This window comes from Nannobrachium achirus (genome assembly GCF_963921795.1).
Source record: "Nannobrachium achirus genome assembly, chromosome: 6".
Taxonomy (NCBI): Eukaryota; Metazoa; Chordata; class Actinopteri; order Myctophiformes; family Myctophidae; genus Nannobrachium; species Nannobrachium achirus.
The window spans coordinates 38,755,578-38,771,756 of record NC_137815.1 but is presented as its reverse complement, the minus strand read 5'-3'; the positions used below and the strand labels follow the sequence as shown (position 1 = coordinate 38,771,756).

The window sequence follows — 16,179 nt, the reverse complement described above, 5'->3', positions numbered from 1 at the left end:
CCCTCTGTGCACATGACACTGCCCTAGTTACTAGAGCTGTGTGTCCCTTCTCAGTCACACTGTCACTCTCAAAGAGCCCACACTCACTCTCACATTCAGATCAGTGCTTAGCCACAAGTCCTATGCAGACCTTCTGATTTTCTCAACTTTTATTTATTATTTCTCTTATTACATAGGTTAGGGTTAGGATTTAGGATTAGGGTCGGACAGATCTTATCTTCCCCCAAAACAAGAATCTTTGGACCTTCTCTCTTTTGTCTGGACTCGACCTGTGGTTCTGGTTCTTTGGATCCTCTGTACCCTCTAGAATCCCTCTTCCCTCCTCTTTGTTTCTTGACCTCCCCTGGAAAACTCACTCGGCGGCGGGAGGAACAGGCCTTCTTGCTGACCCGCCATGTTTCTGGTACTGGTGGTGACGCCGGAACTGAGGGAGTTCCTGGCCAGAGCAAGAGGTGGAGCCGTGCGCCTCATTCAGGTCCTGATCCAAGACGGTGAGTGACTCGGGCCTAATTTATGACTCAGGCCTATTCTTGCCCAGGGTGCTGGTGGCGGTTTTGATTGCTTGTTTGAATACTTTATTACCAGTTTGCACAGTGCTCTACAGAGGTACAGTTATACAATAATGCTAAAAGGATAACACAAAAAAGCCCAGAGGGCTTGTTTCCATTGTGGTCCTATGTATTCAATTCATCGAGACATAACAAAGACATACTGTGTTGGGCCCTGTACTGGAATGGGCACTATTTGTAGGTCTTATGCTTTCTGGTCAATTTTATTTTGGTGTTCATCTCCAGGGCACCTAGCTCTGGTCCATAGCTGGACCAGAGCTACAGAGCACCCTGAGTGTTAAGGGGTGTACAATTGATTAAAAAAACTTTTTTGTTAAAAGTTGTTGAGTGTATTTAGTTTGTAATACCAATTTCATTAACAAAGATCAGCTTGAATTTCAGGTCCATTTGAACTCATAGATAAATGTTTACTGTGTATTAAACACAAGTAAGGTCATCATGTATACATCAAAAACACAGGTTTCACAATCTGCTAGTCAGCTGCTGTCTCGTAACTTGTTATGACTGCATGCCCAACATTCATTCAGTTGCCAGTTGTTGTTTGTTTGCGTAACATTGTGGTCACTTGACCAAGTTGTTGAGTCTTAACTTTCCATATCCCGATCACAGAGATTTATGGGCTGACATAAGATTAATAAACAGCTCTAGGATGCAACAACTCAAGACACACAATAAACAGCTCTAGGATGCAACAACTCAAGACACACAACTCAAAATAAGCATGAATGATGTGGATGATCTAGGGCTGCAACTATCAATTATCGTAGCGATGATTCTATTTATTACATTGATTACTTGTAAAATGTTATACTCTAAATTGATGTGTATGATTAAACACTTTAGCCCTATTTTAGTCTTTATCATACAAACGCTTTGCACAAAAATAGTGGGAAAATAGCTATCAATCTACAAGCTGATCTTTTAGATCTGACACTTTTAGTATTTCTAAAAATGTATTATTCAATTAAAATATATTTATATATATATTTGATTAAATTGGTTAGTTTGATAAACTATCAATATGTTTAACTCTCAAGACTATTAGATGTACATGCACAGTGTTGGGGAATAACAACAATAAGTGTCCATGTGGCAGCTGTTGTTGGGCGGGGTGACAACAGTCTCACATCATGTACACATCAGCTGTGCCAGCAAATGGCTACTGAGGTATGAGGGAGGTTTCTAGACATTTGTCTGCTGATGTCATAGCTGGGCATCACACATTTCAAACTGGCGTCCCTATTTTGGACATGTCGTTACAGGCAGAATGTTTTAAAAGGTTTCCAAAATAGCAGATATACAAGCTCACAACATTTATTTTTGAAGAATCATTGAATAGGGATTAATGTAATTTGGGTAAATTATTTATTTTTAATATATTTAACAGTATTTTTGGGTGTCTCTGTGCAATTTCAAAAATATGTCTCTTGCCTTTGATATCCAGAGCTGTGTTGTGGTTATTTATGGTTAGGCCTACAGTACACAGACAGACCTGCATTGGATTATAGCGTCAGACTCTCAAAGGAGATGGTATCTGGTCTGGTCCCTTACTGAAGTAGGCTACTCGGAGACTGTCTAGGAGGCTATTTGGAGTGGCTTGTGAGTTGTGACTTGAACATGGTGCGTCGCTGTCCAGTGACCAGGGCCGTGCAGAGAGCACTGAGTAGGCAGGTGCTCAAACCTCACAAAAGGGCATTTTCCGGGGCGCCCGCTGGCCTGGTGGTCAAGGCGCATACCACATACTAGGCTATGATGCCTGCTGGCGTCGCCGGTTCGATTCCCGGTCCGGACGACCTTTGCCACATGTCATTCCCCATCTCTCTCCCCATTTCCTGTCAGTCTACTGTCCTATCGAATAAAGGCATAAAAAAGCCCAAAAACAAATCTTTTTTTTTTTTTTGGGGGTGGTCTTTTTGTGGGGTCCCTCGTGCCATTTCACACCAGAAATGTAGGTAGTACATAGAACTTAGCATGCTTTCTGGCAGTCTCAAATAAAGTTAAAAATGACTGATAGCAGCCAGATCATTTAAGTTATAATTATAAATAATAATTATTATAGTGAAATTATAATTATTTAGTCAGATGTTCTTCTTCATATGGGCCACAGATGTTGGGCAGGCCATGAAAAAAATAAAAAAATAAAAACACTTTTTTGGGGGGCAAAAGGGCACTTTGAGGAAAAAGGGCAGGTGCCCAAGCACCCAAAGCCCACCCCCCCTCTGCATGTGCCTGCCAGTGACACACATGTTCATCATGCCAGCCTTAGAAAAGGAAACACGATCATTCTGTCCTATTTCATCACTGCCCGTGACTTGCTGGCGTTGGTTCGCCACTTGTTTTCTTTTTTTCCCCCAGCCAGTTGGCTGGCACAAACGTTCGTCACTATTACCTGATTGACTGGGGATGACTGGGAGTTTTCATGACTGAAGTTTTAAATATCAGGGATAATAGATAGCAATCTGTATGTGTATCTAGAACCCTATGATTTATGTGTCCAATATATGTAAGTGTAGAGCGGGAGAGACAGAGAATGCCCGGTGGAAAGTATGTGTCCGTGCAGAGAGATGGAATGTGTCAGGGCTCAGAATAGCAACTGCCCCCGAGAGGGTCAGGAAATCCCCCCCTGCACCCCACAAGGGCATCAGACGCAGGTTCCTGTGAATGTTTGTATGGATGGAGGTTAACAGACATCATCTTATGCGTTAGGGCCAATGATCAAACTGTTTAATACTGTTGCTACCGGTAACTTTCATTATTCTTTTGTCTTTTTTTATTTCCTTGTTGTTTTATACGCAGTATGTTTCTTATTCTTATTTTTATTGTTCTTATTCTTATTATTGGAAAAGATAAGAAAGATAATTTCACTCTCACAGTAGGTACCCAAGATGTAACAATAAAGAAATCTTAAATGTTGGGTTTCTGCGTGTCAAGAATCAAGAGAATCAAGAGGGGGTTTAAACCCTCTTGTTTCTCTTGATTCTTGAGTGGGTTTATTTGTCACTCAGTTAAAAGTCACTCACTCATATGGGTCAGAGAAATGTTGATGGGATGTTTGTATGGAGGCTAATAGCGATGATAATGAAATCCAGTCAGTGAAGAGGGCCACCAGTGCTGAGGGAAAATCAAGCGCTTCCAGTGACAGCACTTTAATCTGTCAGTCTTAGCTTAACCCGTGAATAACTTTAGCCCAGAGTTGACCTTTGCCTTCCAAAGAGCCACAGATCTGACCTGATGAATTCTTAATTGAAGTGTCGAGACTGATCCAAGCTAAGTGCCGCCACTAAATACGAGAGGAAGTGAAAGATGAGACAGCCGACAGGGTGAATGAGGTGAAGAACAAGGAATGAGGGATGATGTCATTGGGATTTTATTTTTTAACAGGTGGACAAAACTGTTCTTGGATTGGTGTCCATGTATGTGTAGACAAGTCTACACCATGTACTGTATATGTATGTATTTCAGTGATATGCGATGACAGCATTCTAGATTTAAAATACTGTGTTCTCAGTGTTAGAGATGAAACATTTCCTGTTTACATTAGTGATAGCCTCTTCTGGTGAATTCAGACTCTGTAATATCATTTTGTTTACTTGCTGGGTTTCTTTTCCTCTTTAATTTACTTAAACTACTCAACTACACCCACTGCTCAAAAAAATAAAGGGAACACCCAAAAAACCCAACATAGACCTGCCAGTCTATGTGTTCTCTGGCAAATGTCAATCGGGCTGCACAGTGTTGGGCTGTGAGCACAGGCCCCACTTGTGGACGTCGGGCCCTCATACCACCATCATGGAGTCTGTTTCTCACAGTTTGAGCAAAAACATTCACATTAGTGGCCTGCTGAAGGTCGTTTTGTAGGGCTCTGGCAGTGCTCCTCCTGTTCCTCCTTGCACAAAGGACCAGATAGCAGTCCTGCGGCTGGGTTGTTGTCCTCCTACAGCCCCCTCCACCTCTCCTGGTGTACTGGCCTGTCTCCTGGTATCGCCTCCATGCTCTGGACACTGCTGGGAGACACAGCAAACCTTCTTGCCACAGTGCGCATTGATGTGCCATCCTGGATGAGCAGCACTACCTGAGCAACTTCTGTGGGTTGCAGATACCGCCTCATGCTACCTCTAGTGGTCAGGGCACTGGCAAAATCCAAAACTAACCAAAAATCTGCCAGAAAGGATGAGGACAGGCAAATGGTCTGTGGCCACCACCTGCAAAACCATTCCTTTTTTAGGGGTTGTCTTGCAAATTGCCTCATTTTCACCTGTTGTCTTTTCCATTTGCACAACAGCAGATGAAACTGATTCATAATCAGTGTTGCTTCCTAACTGGCCAGGTTGATATCCCAAAAGTGTGATTGACTTGGAGTTACATTGCAATGATTATGCGTTCCCTTTATTTTTTTGAGCAGTGTAATATAGTCCCCATCCCTGACCTCATTTGCTGTTGTCACTTGATGTGTTATGAGTGTCTTTCAAAAAGCTGCAGTGAGGATATTTTAAACTGTAGAGCAATGGCTCTCAAATGTTCTTTATAAGTGTAATCTGTTACAGTAGGTTTTCAGCTGAGCATCCCCTTCACCACCACACGTTTCTCGAGTCTCTTAGCTTTGTCTTTCTTTCTTTTTGGCCCACGTATCTATTTCATTTTGTATTTTTCTTACAGGTTTGGCTTTGATATATAAAACTAACTCAGGCACGGACAAAAGATTATACAGCAAGCTAGCTCGTAACGTTTTTTATTTTTTATTTTTATTGATGGGTGGCTGACGTATATTGGCAATTGGTTGTATTGAAAATATATTACTTACTTACAATACCACTTCTCAATGCTCTAGTCTAGGGGTCTTCAAAGTTTTCAGGCCAAGGACCCCTTAGTTGAGAGGGAGATGAAGCAGGGACCCCCACAAACTGTTCATAGATTCCATATAGTTTAATTGTTTGACAGCACAATCATGAGTATATTTTGGATTCATGTCAATTTGTGTTTTCAGATATTTAACCACTTGAACTGTCAATACTTGACCTTTCACTCTGTACTTGGTCTGCTCTTTTTCCTCTTTACACCAAAGCTCTTTGCCAAAAATAGCCGATCTACAAGCTGTGAGCTTGTAGATCTGCTATTTTTGGGTTCAAGTGGTTAATATCAAAAAAGAGAGAAAAAAAAAGGTTTCTATCACTCAAAGATTTGGAGGACCCCCTGTAGTAACTCTGGGGACCCCCTAGTGTTCCAGGACCCCCTGTTGACTAATATGTTCTGCGAATGTTCCACCCAGAATAAGGATGCTGGGGTCCAAGTGGTTACTGTAAAAAGGGTCAGGTATGTGATGCGTGCTGCTCTGCATTTCAGAGCAGCTGGTGCTGGGTGCGTCCAGAGAGCCAGAGAAGAGCTGGGAGCAGGACTACGACCGCTTCCTGCTTCCTCTCCTGGACGACCAGGAGCCCTGCTACGTCTTCTACCGCCTCGACTCCCAGAATGCACTGGGCTACGAGTGGATCTTCATGTCTTGGTCCCCTGACCAGTCTCCGGTACGTATACTGTACAGATCGATGGCTGCCGCGTGGTCACAGGCTTCATTCACAGCGGACGGATTCAAACAAAATTGCCTTGTAGATCAGGGGCATCACAAGAGGGGGGGGGGGGGGGGGACTGAGTTACTAGGGCCCAAGGTGGAGGGGACCTTAATTATTTTATACTTTAGCTACAAGCTTGCCACGCTGCAAGCTTGTAGATCTGCTATTTTTTGAAAAGTTGTGAAAATGTGTGCAAATCTTTGAATATATGTATTTTTTAAGCGAACATTTGTAACTAAAATTTCGCTTCTGGGGGGTTCCTGGAACTAAATATTTTTAGATGGCCCGGATGGGGGTCCGTGGCCAGATACATATCATTTTGGGGGTCCTTCCCATGAAAACGTTTGAGCACCACTGACATAGAAACATAGGTTTTTCAAAAAACCTTGAAGTCTTTGAAACATTCAAAGACTTTTCACGATTTAAAAAAAAATAGCGGATCTACAAGCTCGCAGCGTGGCACTCAGTGCCACGCTGTGAGCTTGTATATTGGTACGACACCCCTACTTGTAGATATGGATATGGATTATGTTGTGGATGTCAGGTATAAACCTTGGAACCTTGAAAACCAATGGATCCAATGTGGTTATCGTTTAGCCACAAGATACTTTTCATTGGTTACATATTTATAAAATCCACTGACAGACTTAACCACTTTTACAGATTAACATGGTCACATGGCCACAAACTCGCCACAATCCCCCCCCCCCATCCCCAAAAGAAGTAAGAGTATCAGTTCATCAAAGTCCAAATTTCTGATTCAATGGCCATGATTGACAGCATGTTCATCCTCTGTTGTTCTTGTCTGTAGATACTTTGTTAATGCAATATTACATTATATATGCAGTTGGCCTATATGTCGAGAAAGGTTGACAATCATCGACAATCAATCGTTGTTTTGAGAACTTTTGATGGAGGCATGTTCAGTCCAACAGTGAATCAGTTCATCAGTTTTTGTTTTGCCGACCCACTAAGTGAAAGCTTCTCCATGTTGACAGTGGTGAAATTGACATTTTCTGCCTATGTCCCTATCATACTGTACGCCATTGTTTGATTTAATGGTATTATTTACCAGTAAGACTCCCTAATCGGGAGATAAGCGACCGTTGGTCGCTTATCTCCACAAATAGGCCAAAAGTTTGTTTTACCAATTATCAAGACATACGGGCAGTTGACAGTTTGCCATGGTTACTCATTGAAGTTGAATCTCCATATATGGAGATAACCTACGCATCACACTAAGTCTGACCTCACCAGCCCATATTTGGGCATGAGCAACTTATGTCTCCATATATGGAGATATAATGACATCACACAGTCCTCAGCCGATGATGTGGCGTGATGTCATACAATACACAAACGAGCCCTACAGTATAAAGGGGCAATTCTTGCCAGGAAAGAAGCATTTCTTCGACTCAGACCTTATCGCCAGGGTTGGCTTATAGCAGCTGTCGTTAGGACCATATATGGATTCTGTTAGTGTGGATCTCCTAACAGGGCATCATCTGGGATACCATCCCTTTTATGCCCATATATGGAGATCCCTAACAGAATCCCTTTCATGCCCATATATGGAGATCCCTAACAGAATCCCTTTTATGCCCATATATGGAGATCCCTAACAGCATCCCTTTTATGCCCATATATGGAGATCACTAACAGCTAACAGAATCCCTTTTATGCCCATATATGGAGATCCCTAACAGAATCCCTTTTATGCCCATATATGGAGATCCCTAACAGAATCCCTTTTATGCCCATATATGGAGATCCCTAACAGAATCCCTTTTATGCCCATATATGGAGATCCCTAACAGAATCCCTTTTATGCCCATATATGGAGATCCCTAACAGAATCCCTTGTATGCCCATATATGGAGATCCCTAACAGAATCCCTTTTATGCCCATATATGGAGATCCCTAACAGAATCCCTTTTATGCCCATATATTATGGAGAAATCCCTGCTCTGAGTATCTGACATCAGTGTGATGTCACCTGTTTATGCCCATATATGGAGATCCCTGCTCTGCGTATCTGGTTGCTATGGTAAACAGTTGGTTGCTAGGGTAAAAAAACATGGTTGCTATGGTAAACAGTTGGTTGCTAGGGTAAACAGTTGGTTGCTAGGGTAAAACCATGGTTGCTAAGGTGGTTGCTAACGTACACTAACAAACCAGCAACAACAGACTGTTGCCACAGCAACGTACACAAAGGTTTGTGTACACATGTGGTGTGATGTCATACTGATGCGGAGATATGAGCAGGGCAAAGGTGTGACGTGTGACGTGTGTGACGGACGGACGGACGGACGGACGGACGGACGGACGGTGGAGGTTTTCATAGTAAACTGCTCCCTGACGGTCGCAACAAAAGCTGAAAACAATTTAATAATCATACTATATTTTCAAAATTACATTTAGCTACTCCAGTAGTTATGATGGAATCATTATTGTCCCCAAAATTATTTAAATAAAAAGGGCCCCCATTGGCTCCAGGGCCCTGGGAATGTTCCTACTTTGCGCTTTACCCTTATAAGCACAACGCTTTGCCATCTTGTGGACCAGCTATTTTCGAAATGCAAGGTTTCTGCCCAAAGGCGATGATGATGATACTATTATAAACATAAGCCCCTTCTGTCGGTTGCAGGTGAGACAAAAGATGCTGTATGCGGCCACCCGGGCCACAGTGAAGAAAGAATTTGGTGGTGGCTACGTGAAGGACGAGGTGTTCGGAACAGTTGAGGTCAGACATCAACATGTTTGATGCACAGTTGCACACATCACAGTTTATAAGAATAAGAAGACTACCCAGCCTAGTAGGTTTGGGATGTGCATGTCTTTTGGCAGTTTCTCATCTTCTCTTTCAACTTCATCACCACATCTTTACTTTCAACACTAAAATATTCAAAACTAGTGACGATAGCCAATCTACAAGCGTGTATATTGGCTATTTTTCCTCTTTGTCGAACGTTGAAGTATATAGGGCTTTCAACCTTATCTTCATATAATTGGTAATCACTTATGCTCATAAGATGGCACAATTTCTTTCTACTCGTGTCTCAGAGGTGAGCTGTGGACATTTCAGAAACGTTCATTCATGATGGGGATTTTCAAGGTAATTGAAACTACAGCCTTTCTCTTCCGGGAAAGTTAGAATCCTGAAATAGAAGCCATTGTTCATTAATTAATAAAAAATATGTTTTGGAATCTTGTTTGAAAATACCAAACCTGGTAGACAGGTTTCTCAACTGTCCACAGCCAACCTCTGAGACACAGAGCAAGTAGGCAAAAATTATACCATCTTATAGTGAGAGAAACTTCACCCCGCTGATGGCTACTCAGAGGGTTCCAATGAATGTGGCTCAGCTGTCTGTGGATATGTGGGGGTATGTGGTTATGTTGGTATGTGACGACACTTGTAGGTTGGTGGTGACGTCACCGAGAACGCTGCTCCCTCATTGGCTAAAGGCCCTGCCTTTGTACTGTCAGCCACATACCCACCCACAGACAGACAGCACTCATCACCCTATTTGCGCGCTATGCTGGCGCACGTAATAAGATTGAAAATGGATGATGTTCTCCTTTAAAGATAAGATTTTGTGCCTAAACTGTACATTACATACGCTCAGCACAAAACGATCATTGTTTCACAACGTCAAACATTACGTTCAAGACTTTTAGAGTGCTTCTTGAGGACACACTACATAGTGACTGTACCTGTTTCATGTATATTTATTTGCATCTGTGACGTAATGTGATTCAAATGTTTGTTATTGTGTTTTTCATTATATGTATGTGTTTATATGCTGTGATCAGGGCGTCCTTGAAAAAAGAGAGGTTGCTCTCAATGGGCTTCCCTTTATAAATAAAGGAAAAATAAATAAAGAAAAAGCTTGTAGAGCTGCTATTAAAAAGAAAACAAATTGTTTATGGGTTCCCTGGCACAAATTATTTTCAGATGGGGGTCTGCGGCCATTCATTTGATAGTCCTTGAAATTCAAAGTTTGAGAACCACTGGTGTAGAGACTGAGAGGCGCTTTGTGTCCAAGCATATGCCCCTGACGGCCTCTTGTTTTGACTGTCCCACCAGGAGGACGTCTGTCTGGTGGGCTACAAGCGTCATGTGTCGTCCTGCTCTGCTCCCGCCCCGCTCACGTTAGCAGAGCAGGAGCTCCAGCGCATCAAGATCACAGAGGTGAGAGTGAGGTCAACCTGCCACATGTACAGTACATGAGTCTTGTTGTCATTGTCGTTTTTGCCCTTCAGTAAATGTTATGTGTGCTTGAGTATTTGAACCGCCCGTGTCAGATGTTTAGGCAACTAAACACATTTTCTATTGCTGCGTTTCCAGGGCAGAGTGAAGCAGGTGAGTCAGTAAATGTAAATATTTAAAGGAGATTGTTGTGATAAATCTTTTAGTGACAGTCTTAGTTCGGAAACTGTCACTCCAGCTCTTTAGAATACGTGTTGATGTATTGATGTATTACCTTGTATTGATGTTGATGTTGCTTATTGTAAGTCACTGAGCGTCTGCCAAATGCTTAAATTGTAAATTGTTAGTCAACAGAAAACACACTTTCAGGATACCAAGTTTATCCAATCAGGAGAGAGAACTCAACAGAGATCCTTTATCAGCTTCAGTTCTAATTTAGTCCGCTCGTTTATTTGTTTCATCACTTCCAATGTGAGTGTCTTGCATATTGGTATTATTGTGTACAAAGAAACACATACTGTGTTAGACATGTTTGTCCTCAGTGGCCTGAATTGACTTGAACTGAGAGTATATGTATCTCTATGTGCACGCTGCCCTCTACAGGTTAAGACAGAGATCAGTGTGGAAAGTAAGCATCAGACTCTTCAGGGCCTTGCGTTTCCGCTTCAGGAAACAGCCAGAAGAGCCTTGCAGCAACTTGCTCAGAAGCGCATCAACTACATTCAGTTGGTGAGTGTCCTGAACCAACACACCTTTCATACCTTGCCCCGGACCCCCATAACTGGAGTTATGGGGGTCCGTGGACTAATACATACCAAACTGGGTTCCTTGAAATTAAAAAGTTTGAGAACCACTGATTTCTATGATGTATATTTTGCAAATATGGCATTCTTTTTTGAATTACTTTTTGTCTCAGAGGCTGGACACTGAAAAAGAGACGATCGAGCTGGTCCACTCCAACCCTACAGAAACCCGTGACTTGCCCCGCAGAGTTCCTACAGACACACCCAGATACCACTTCTTCCTCTATAAACACTCCCACGAGGGGGATTACCTGGAGTCTGTTGGTACGCCCTCAGTCCCTGTCTGAGTATTACTGTCATTCTCCTCACAAAACACCTCTCACTTCTAATAGCCTACTATACTGCTCTGTTTGTCTGTTTCTCAATCATTGGTCCACAGACAACTAGTAGTCCATGATATACAGTAATTCACCCTTTGTCAAGTCCCGCCCATTGTCCTGCCCCTCTCCACACCCATTGGTTGCCGTGTCTTGGTGGGACATTCTGTGGGACATTCCATCCACTGCCATGTTAATTCAGTTGCTTCATAATGTTATTCTGTGTGCTCAATTCTAATTTCAAACTTTGTTTCAGTCAATTGGAGCTGCTCAGTGGCAGCATAGTGAATCAGCATGTTTTTAAATGTTTTTATTTCTCCAAAAATTATGTTTTAGCTAATTCAACATAAAAAAGGCGGAACCAGGGCGGGACAAGGCAGATAGAGCCTGCTGGTTGGTCAGTCAGGGACCAACCAGGAGGCTAACAAAGGGTGAATTGCGACTGTCAGGTCGCAGTTACTATCAAAACTTCCACCGGCTGTCAGTCTGTCAGTCACGTCACGTCACACTTTTGCCCTACTCATATCTCCGCCACCATTGCCCCTATCTATGCCAAACTTTGCACACACACTCATTGGCTGCCAAACCACAACCTCCACCTCTCACTTCTCACATGGCCCTCTTCTAGCGCCACCATGAGGCCGATCCTTGCAAAACACATATTTGGGCACTGCTTCTACAGCTTTTGGCCTAAAATCACGCAACGCGGTACACAGTATCTCTAAAGTCATGTCATCAACATGGATCTGTCCCATTTCCCATATTCCCTCCTGATTGGCTACAACTGCCTTCTAAACTTTGTGTATGCGACGTGGCGGTCGCTTATCTCCTGATTAGGGAGTCTTACTGGTTGTTCCCTTGGAGTCTGAGGGTTCGAATCCACAGCGGCTTTGTCAAGCTTCTATACGAACAGATTTGGCCTGTTCGAGGGAGGGAAGCCAGGCGGGGAGGGTGAAATGTGATACTGTGGTAGACTGTTGGTTCCCAGTGGGGGCTCCTCAATTAATTGACATAACAACTAATATTAAGTCCCTCGAATTTAATGTAATAAGAAGCTTGAAATTGTGGCATTTCTTCCTCGGCCTAGTGGGAACGTGTGTGTGCGATTTCATGTTAATTGCACTCTGCATTTGTGATTTGAGGCATTTTGTCCAAAATGGACCAATCTTACAAACTTTGAAAGCCAATATCAGCCAATCAGGATGGAATATGGACAATCAGACAGATCCGTGTCGATCACATGACTGTAGAGACACTGTCTACCGATTTGCATGATTTTTGGTCAAAATCTGTAGGAGTAGTGTACAGAAATGTGTTTTGCAAACATCGGCCTCAAGGTGGCGCTAGAACAGGGCCATTTGAAAAATGTGGGGCAGAGGTTCTGAATTGGCATCCAGGGAGTGTGTGTGCTCATTTTGGCAGCGACCGGGCCAACGGCGCCGGAGATTAGCTGTACACAAACTCGGAGGACGGACAGACGGATGGACAGACGGACGCACGCACGCACGCACGCACGCACGCACGCACGGACAGGGGCAAAAACATACTCTCCCCCTGCCTTCGGCTGGTGGAGACAATTATTTAAATTAATGTGAATTAATAGCACATAATAACCCTTCCGGTGCATAAGGACCTTAAGATTATTAATGATAAATATTATTAATCAAAAAAAAAACATTGTGGCTTCTTAGATAATAAATACAGTATATACCTGCTGTATTTATTGTTGTGGGGAGGTGGGTTGGGGTGGTCCTTGTTAGCCGAGCTAATCCCGATTGTTCGATACATGCTAGTGGTCCAGAGCTCAAAATAGCTTGAGAGCCACTGCTATACTGCTAAGAATGTAGTTGGTTACGGCCAACTGCCTTCAACATTACTTCAAATTATACCGAGAGTCATTTGAGGACATAACCTATCAGACGGCATGCTATTAACAGGTATGCATAACTCACATGACTTTGCAATGATGTCTTTCTTTCTGTCTGTTTAGTGTTCATATACTCAATGCCAGGATACAGCTGTAGCATAAAAGAGAGGATGCTCTACTCCACGTGCAAGAGTCGACTGCTGGAGGAAGTGGAGAAAGATTACAATTTGGAGGTTGTTAAAAAGGTAAAATAGATACATAGATAGATGGATGGATACGTCAATTAACAGCAGAAAAAAGGTTCTGAGAATGTAAAATAGAAGGTGGAAAACAACAACATGAAAAATAAATATTCTCTATTTGCTGTAGTCGTGCTAGCAGTCTTGTTAGCACAACATCCCAATTTTGAAGCGGTGAAAGCAACTTCCAAGGAGTGGCTTTGTGTGTCCCGTGCGTTCAGGATTGAGGATTGGTCAAGCTTCACAGGACAATTTGGCCCTCCAGACAAAATCATTCAGAATTCAGAATTCATAAAAATATAGAACTAAAGCACATAGAAAGTATAGATCTAGAACACAGAATGTATAGATCTAGAACACAGATTTCATAGCTCTAGAACACATAGAATAAAAATTCACCGCTTCACTTCGAACCGAGGTTTGATTTTTTTTGGTATTCCCATCTTCTATTTTTGATTGACTGATACACAATCTAAATGTATGACTGTAATTTATTACAGCTTATGATTCATGATGAATGATGATCCATTTCATTTGTGAATATTCAATAAACATATATGTATTCGGAGCCTGTTGGATTTGTCAAGGGGGATTGGGGTGCAATTCCTCACACGTCTGGATGCCAATGGGGAATCTGCATTTTTACTCTCAACCCTTATGTCCGTTTACAGTTGGAGATTGACAATGGAGATGAGCTAACAGAAGAATTCCTGTATGACGAGGTCCATCCCAAGCAACATGCCCACAAACAGGCCTTCGCTAAGCCTCGCGGCCCAGCAGGAAAAAGGGGACACAAGCGGCTTATCAAGGCGACAGGGGAGTCCAAACAAGACAGCTAGAGCTGGCCAAAGCCTTCTTCTTGTCTTCATGTCCACAGATTCAGACCAGCCGTGTTCTATAATCCCATGTTACCGTACAAACTGTTGCCTTTTATTAAGTGAAAGGCACATACAGTAGATGGATTTCTTTTGTCATTTTTACGTTGACTATCCCTTCACTGATGGTTTAGCAAATGTGTTTTAGGATTTTCATTTCAAATATTTAATCAAGCAATAAGGCAATTCAAACAAATGTAGCAAATGTAGAAACACAGATATTCAGGGTTGGTGACTGGTAGAAATTAGTCAGAATGCCCCATCAATGTGAAATTAATGTTCTTGGCTCTTCTACACTTTTATTCTATTTTGAGTTACTATATTCGCTGTTTACAATATAGACATCTACTTAAACATGAATAATAATAATACAATTGTTTCATTCTCGTGTGTTGTTCATATCCTTCCTCCAGCAAAGCTTTCTATCAAACTTTGTTTATAAGAACAAATCAAAAATTCCAAAGTAATTCCAAATAAAATCCTAATTTATACTCTGAGAGTTCCTTATTAGTTCATATAACTACAGTATTATTGCTACTACCTTATTACTAGATACAGCAAAGGAAATGGTATTGGCCTGTTCATTAGGATGTCCTGTAATTTGTATAACATTTTTAGCACAAATTAGAAAAATATTCTGTGCAAATAAAATAATAGTATAGCGGTTTGTTTTTAAATAACCAGAAATATTCCTCTGAGGGTGCCCCACACCTTTGGGGGCTTCAATACAGCCCACCGAGACTTCATCCCACAGGGGTTCTCAACCTTTTCAGGGCGTGACCCCCAAAATAATCATATTTTAACTGGGGACCCCCCACCCCGACGAGCACTAGGAGTTGAGGCATTACATTTTGTATAACACAGTTCTATTGTGAAAATAGCACATCTACACGCTCACAACAATCGGCTATTTTCAAAATTTCTGCCTCTAATATTTGTCAATTTTGGTCAATGTTTAATTTGTCATTTTAGAGGTATTAAAAAGTACTTAAATTGTCACTACCCTCTATACACTTAAACTTTATGTTGCTTTTATTCACTGTTGAGAGAGAAAACAATGTTGCACGTTAAATTAATCATCTGGGGGCCCCCCAAAATGATTGGGGGCCCCCCGACCCACAGGCTGAGAACCACTGACCTACAGTACAGCTCCGGGGCTGGTGGAGCTGTCCTCTCATCATGACCTGGATGAAGGTGTGGTGAGAACGCACCTGTACAGTCCTTCCACTTGCAACGACGTCCTCCGTAGACCTTCATCAAAATCTGCCATCATGTCATCATGCAGCTGCTCATGCAAGCGAGAGACAAGTGTGAGGAGTCACTCACATGACACAGGAGGACCATTGCATATGGAAATATACATTTATAAAGTGTGTGAAGTGTTGTTCTTCTTGGGCACATGTGAAGAGAGAGAACACAAAATCAGGCCACAATGTTAACCAGGATCACTCGCTACAATGAAAGACTCTTAATGGCATGGTGGTTTGAATAGGATGGAAATATAAGTCCAACTCTGCTTATTTGGGACGTGCAACTGCAGACTGTGCAGTGAAGTTAAATAGTCCCCTGCTCCATCATGAACAGCAACGTTACACGTGCTATAAACAACACCTACTTCTTTAAAGTGAGCTGAAGGGCTGATGCATACTCCACTTTTAGAGACGTATTTTGTTCGGTTCGGTAGTCACACAATCTTGGTGGCACTTAACAGCCAAATGATGGTACCCGCCA

The 16,179-nt window shown here is 42.3% G+C and overlaps 1 protein-coding gene across 1 annotated transcript; it reads left to right on the top strand.

The window, feature by feature from the left end:
- Positions 1-394: 394 nt before the first annotated feature.
- Positions 395-14,844, top strand: twf2 (twinfilin actin binding protein 2; the record flags this gene model as incomplete). The annotated part of the gene is made up of 8 exons (XM_080727861.1): positions 395-491; positions 5,910-6,088; positions 8,782-8,877; positions 10,225-10,329; positions 10,951-11,076; positions 11,264-11,414; positions 13,458-13,579; positions 14,245-14,844. The coding sequence occupies 8 exons, from the start codon at positions 395-397 to the stop codon at positions 14,410-14,412; spliced, it is 1,044 nt and encodes a 347-aa protein (XP_080583987.1). The 3' UTR covers positions 14,413-14,844.
- Between the last annotated feature and the right edge of the window lie 1,335 nt (positions 14,845-16,179).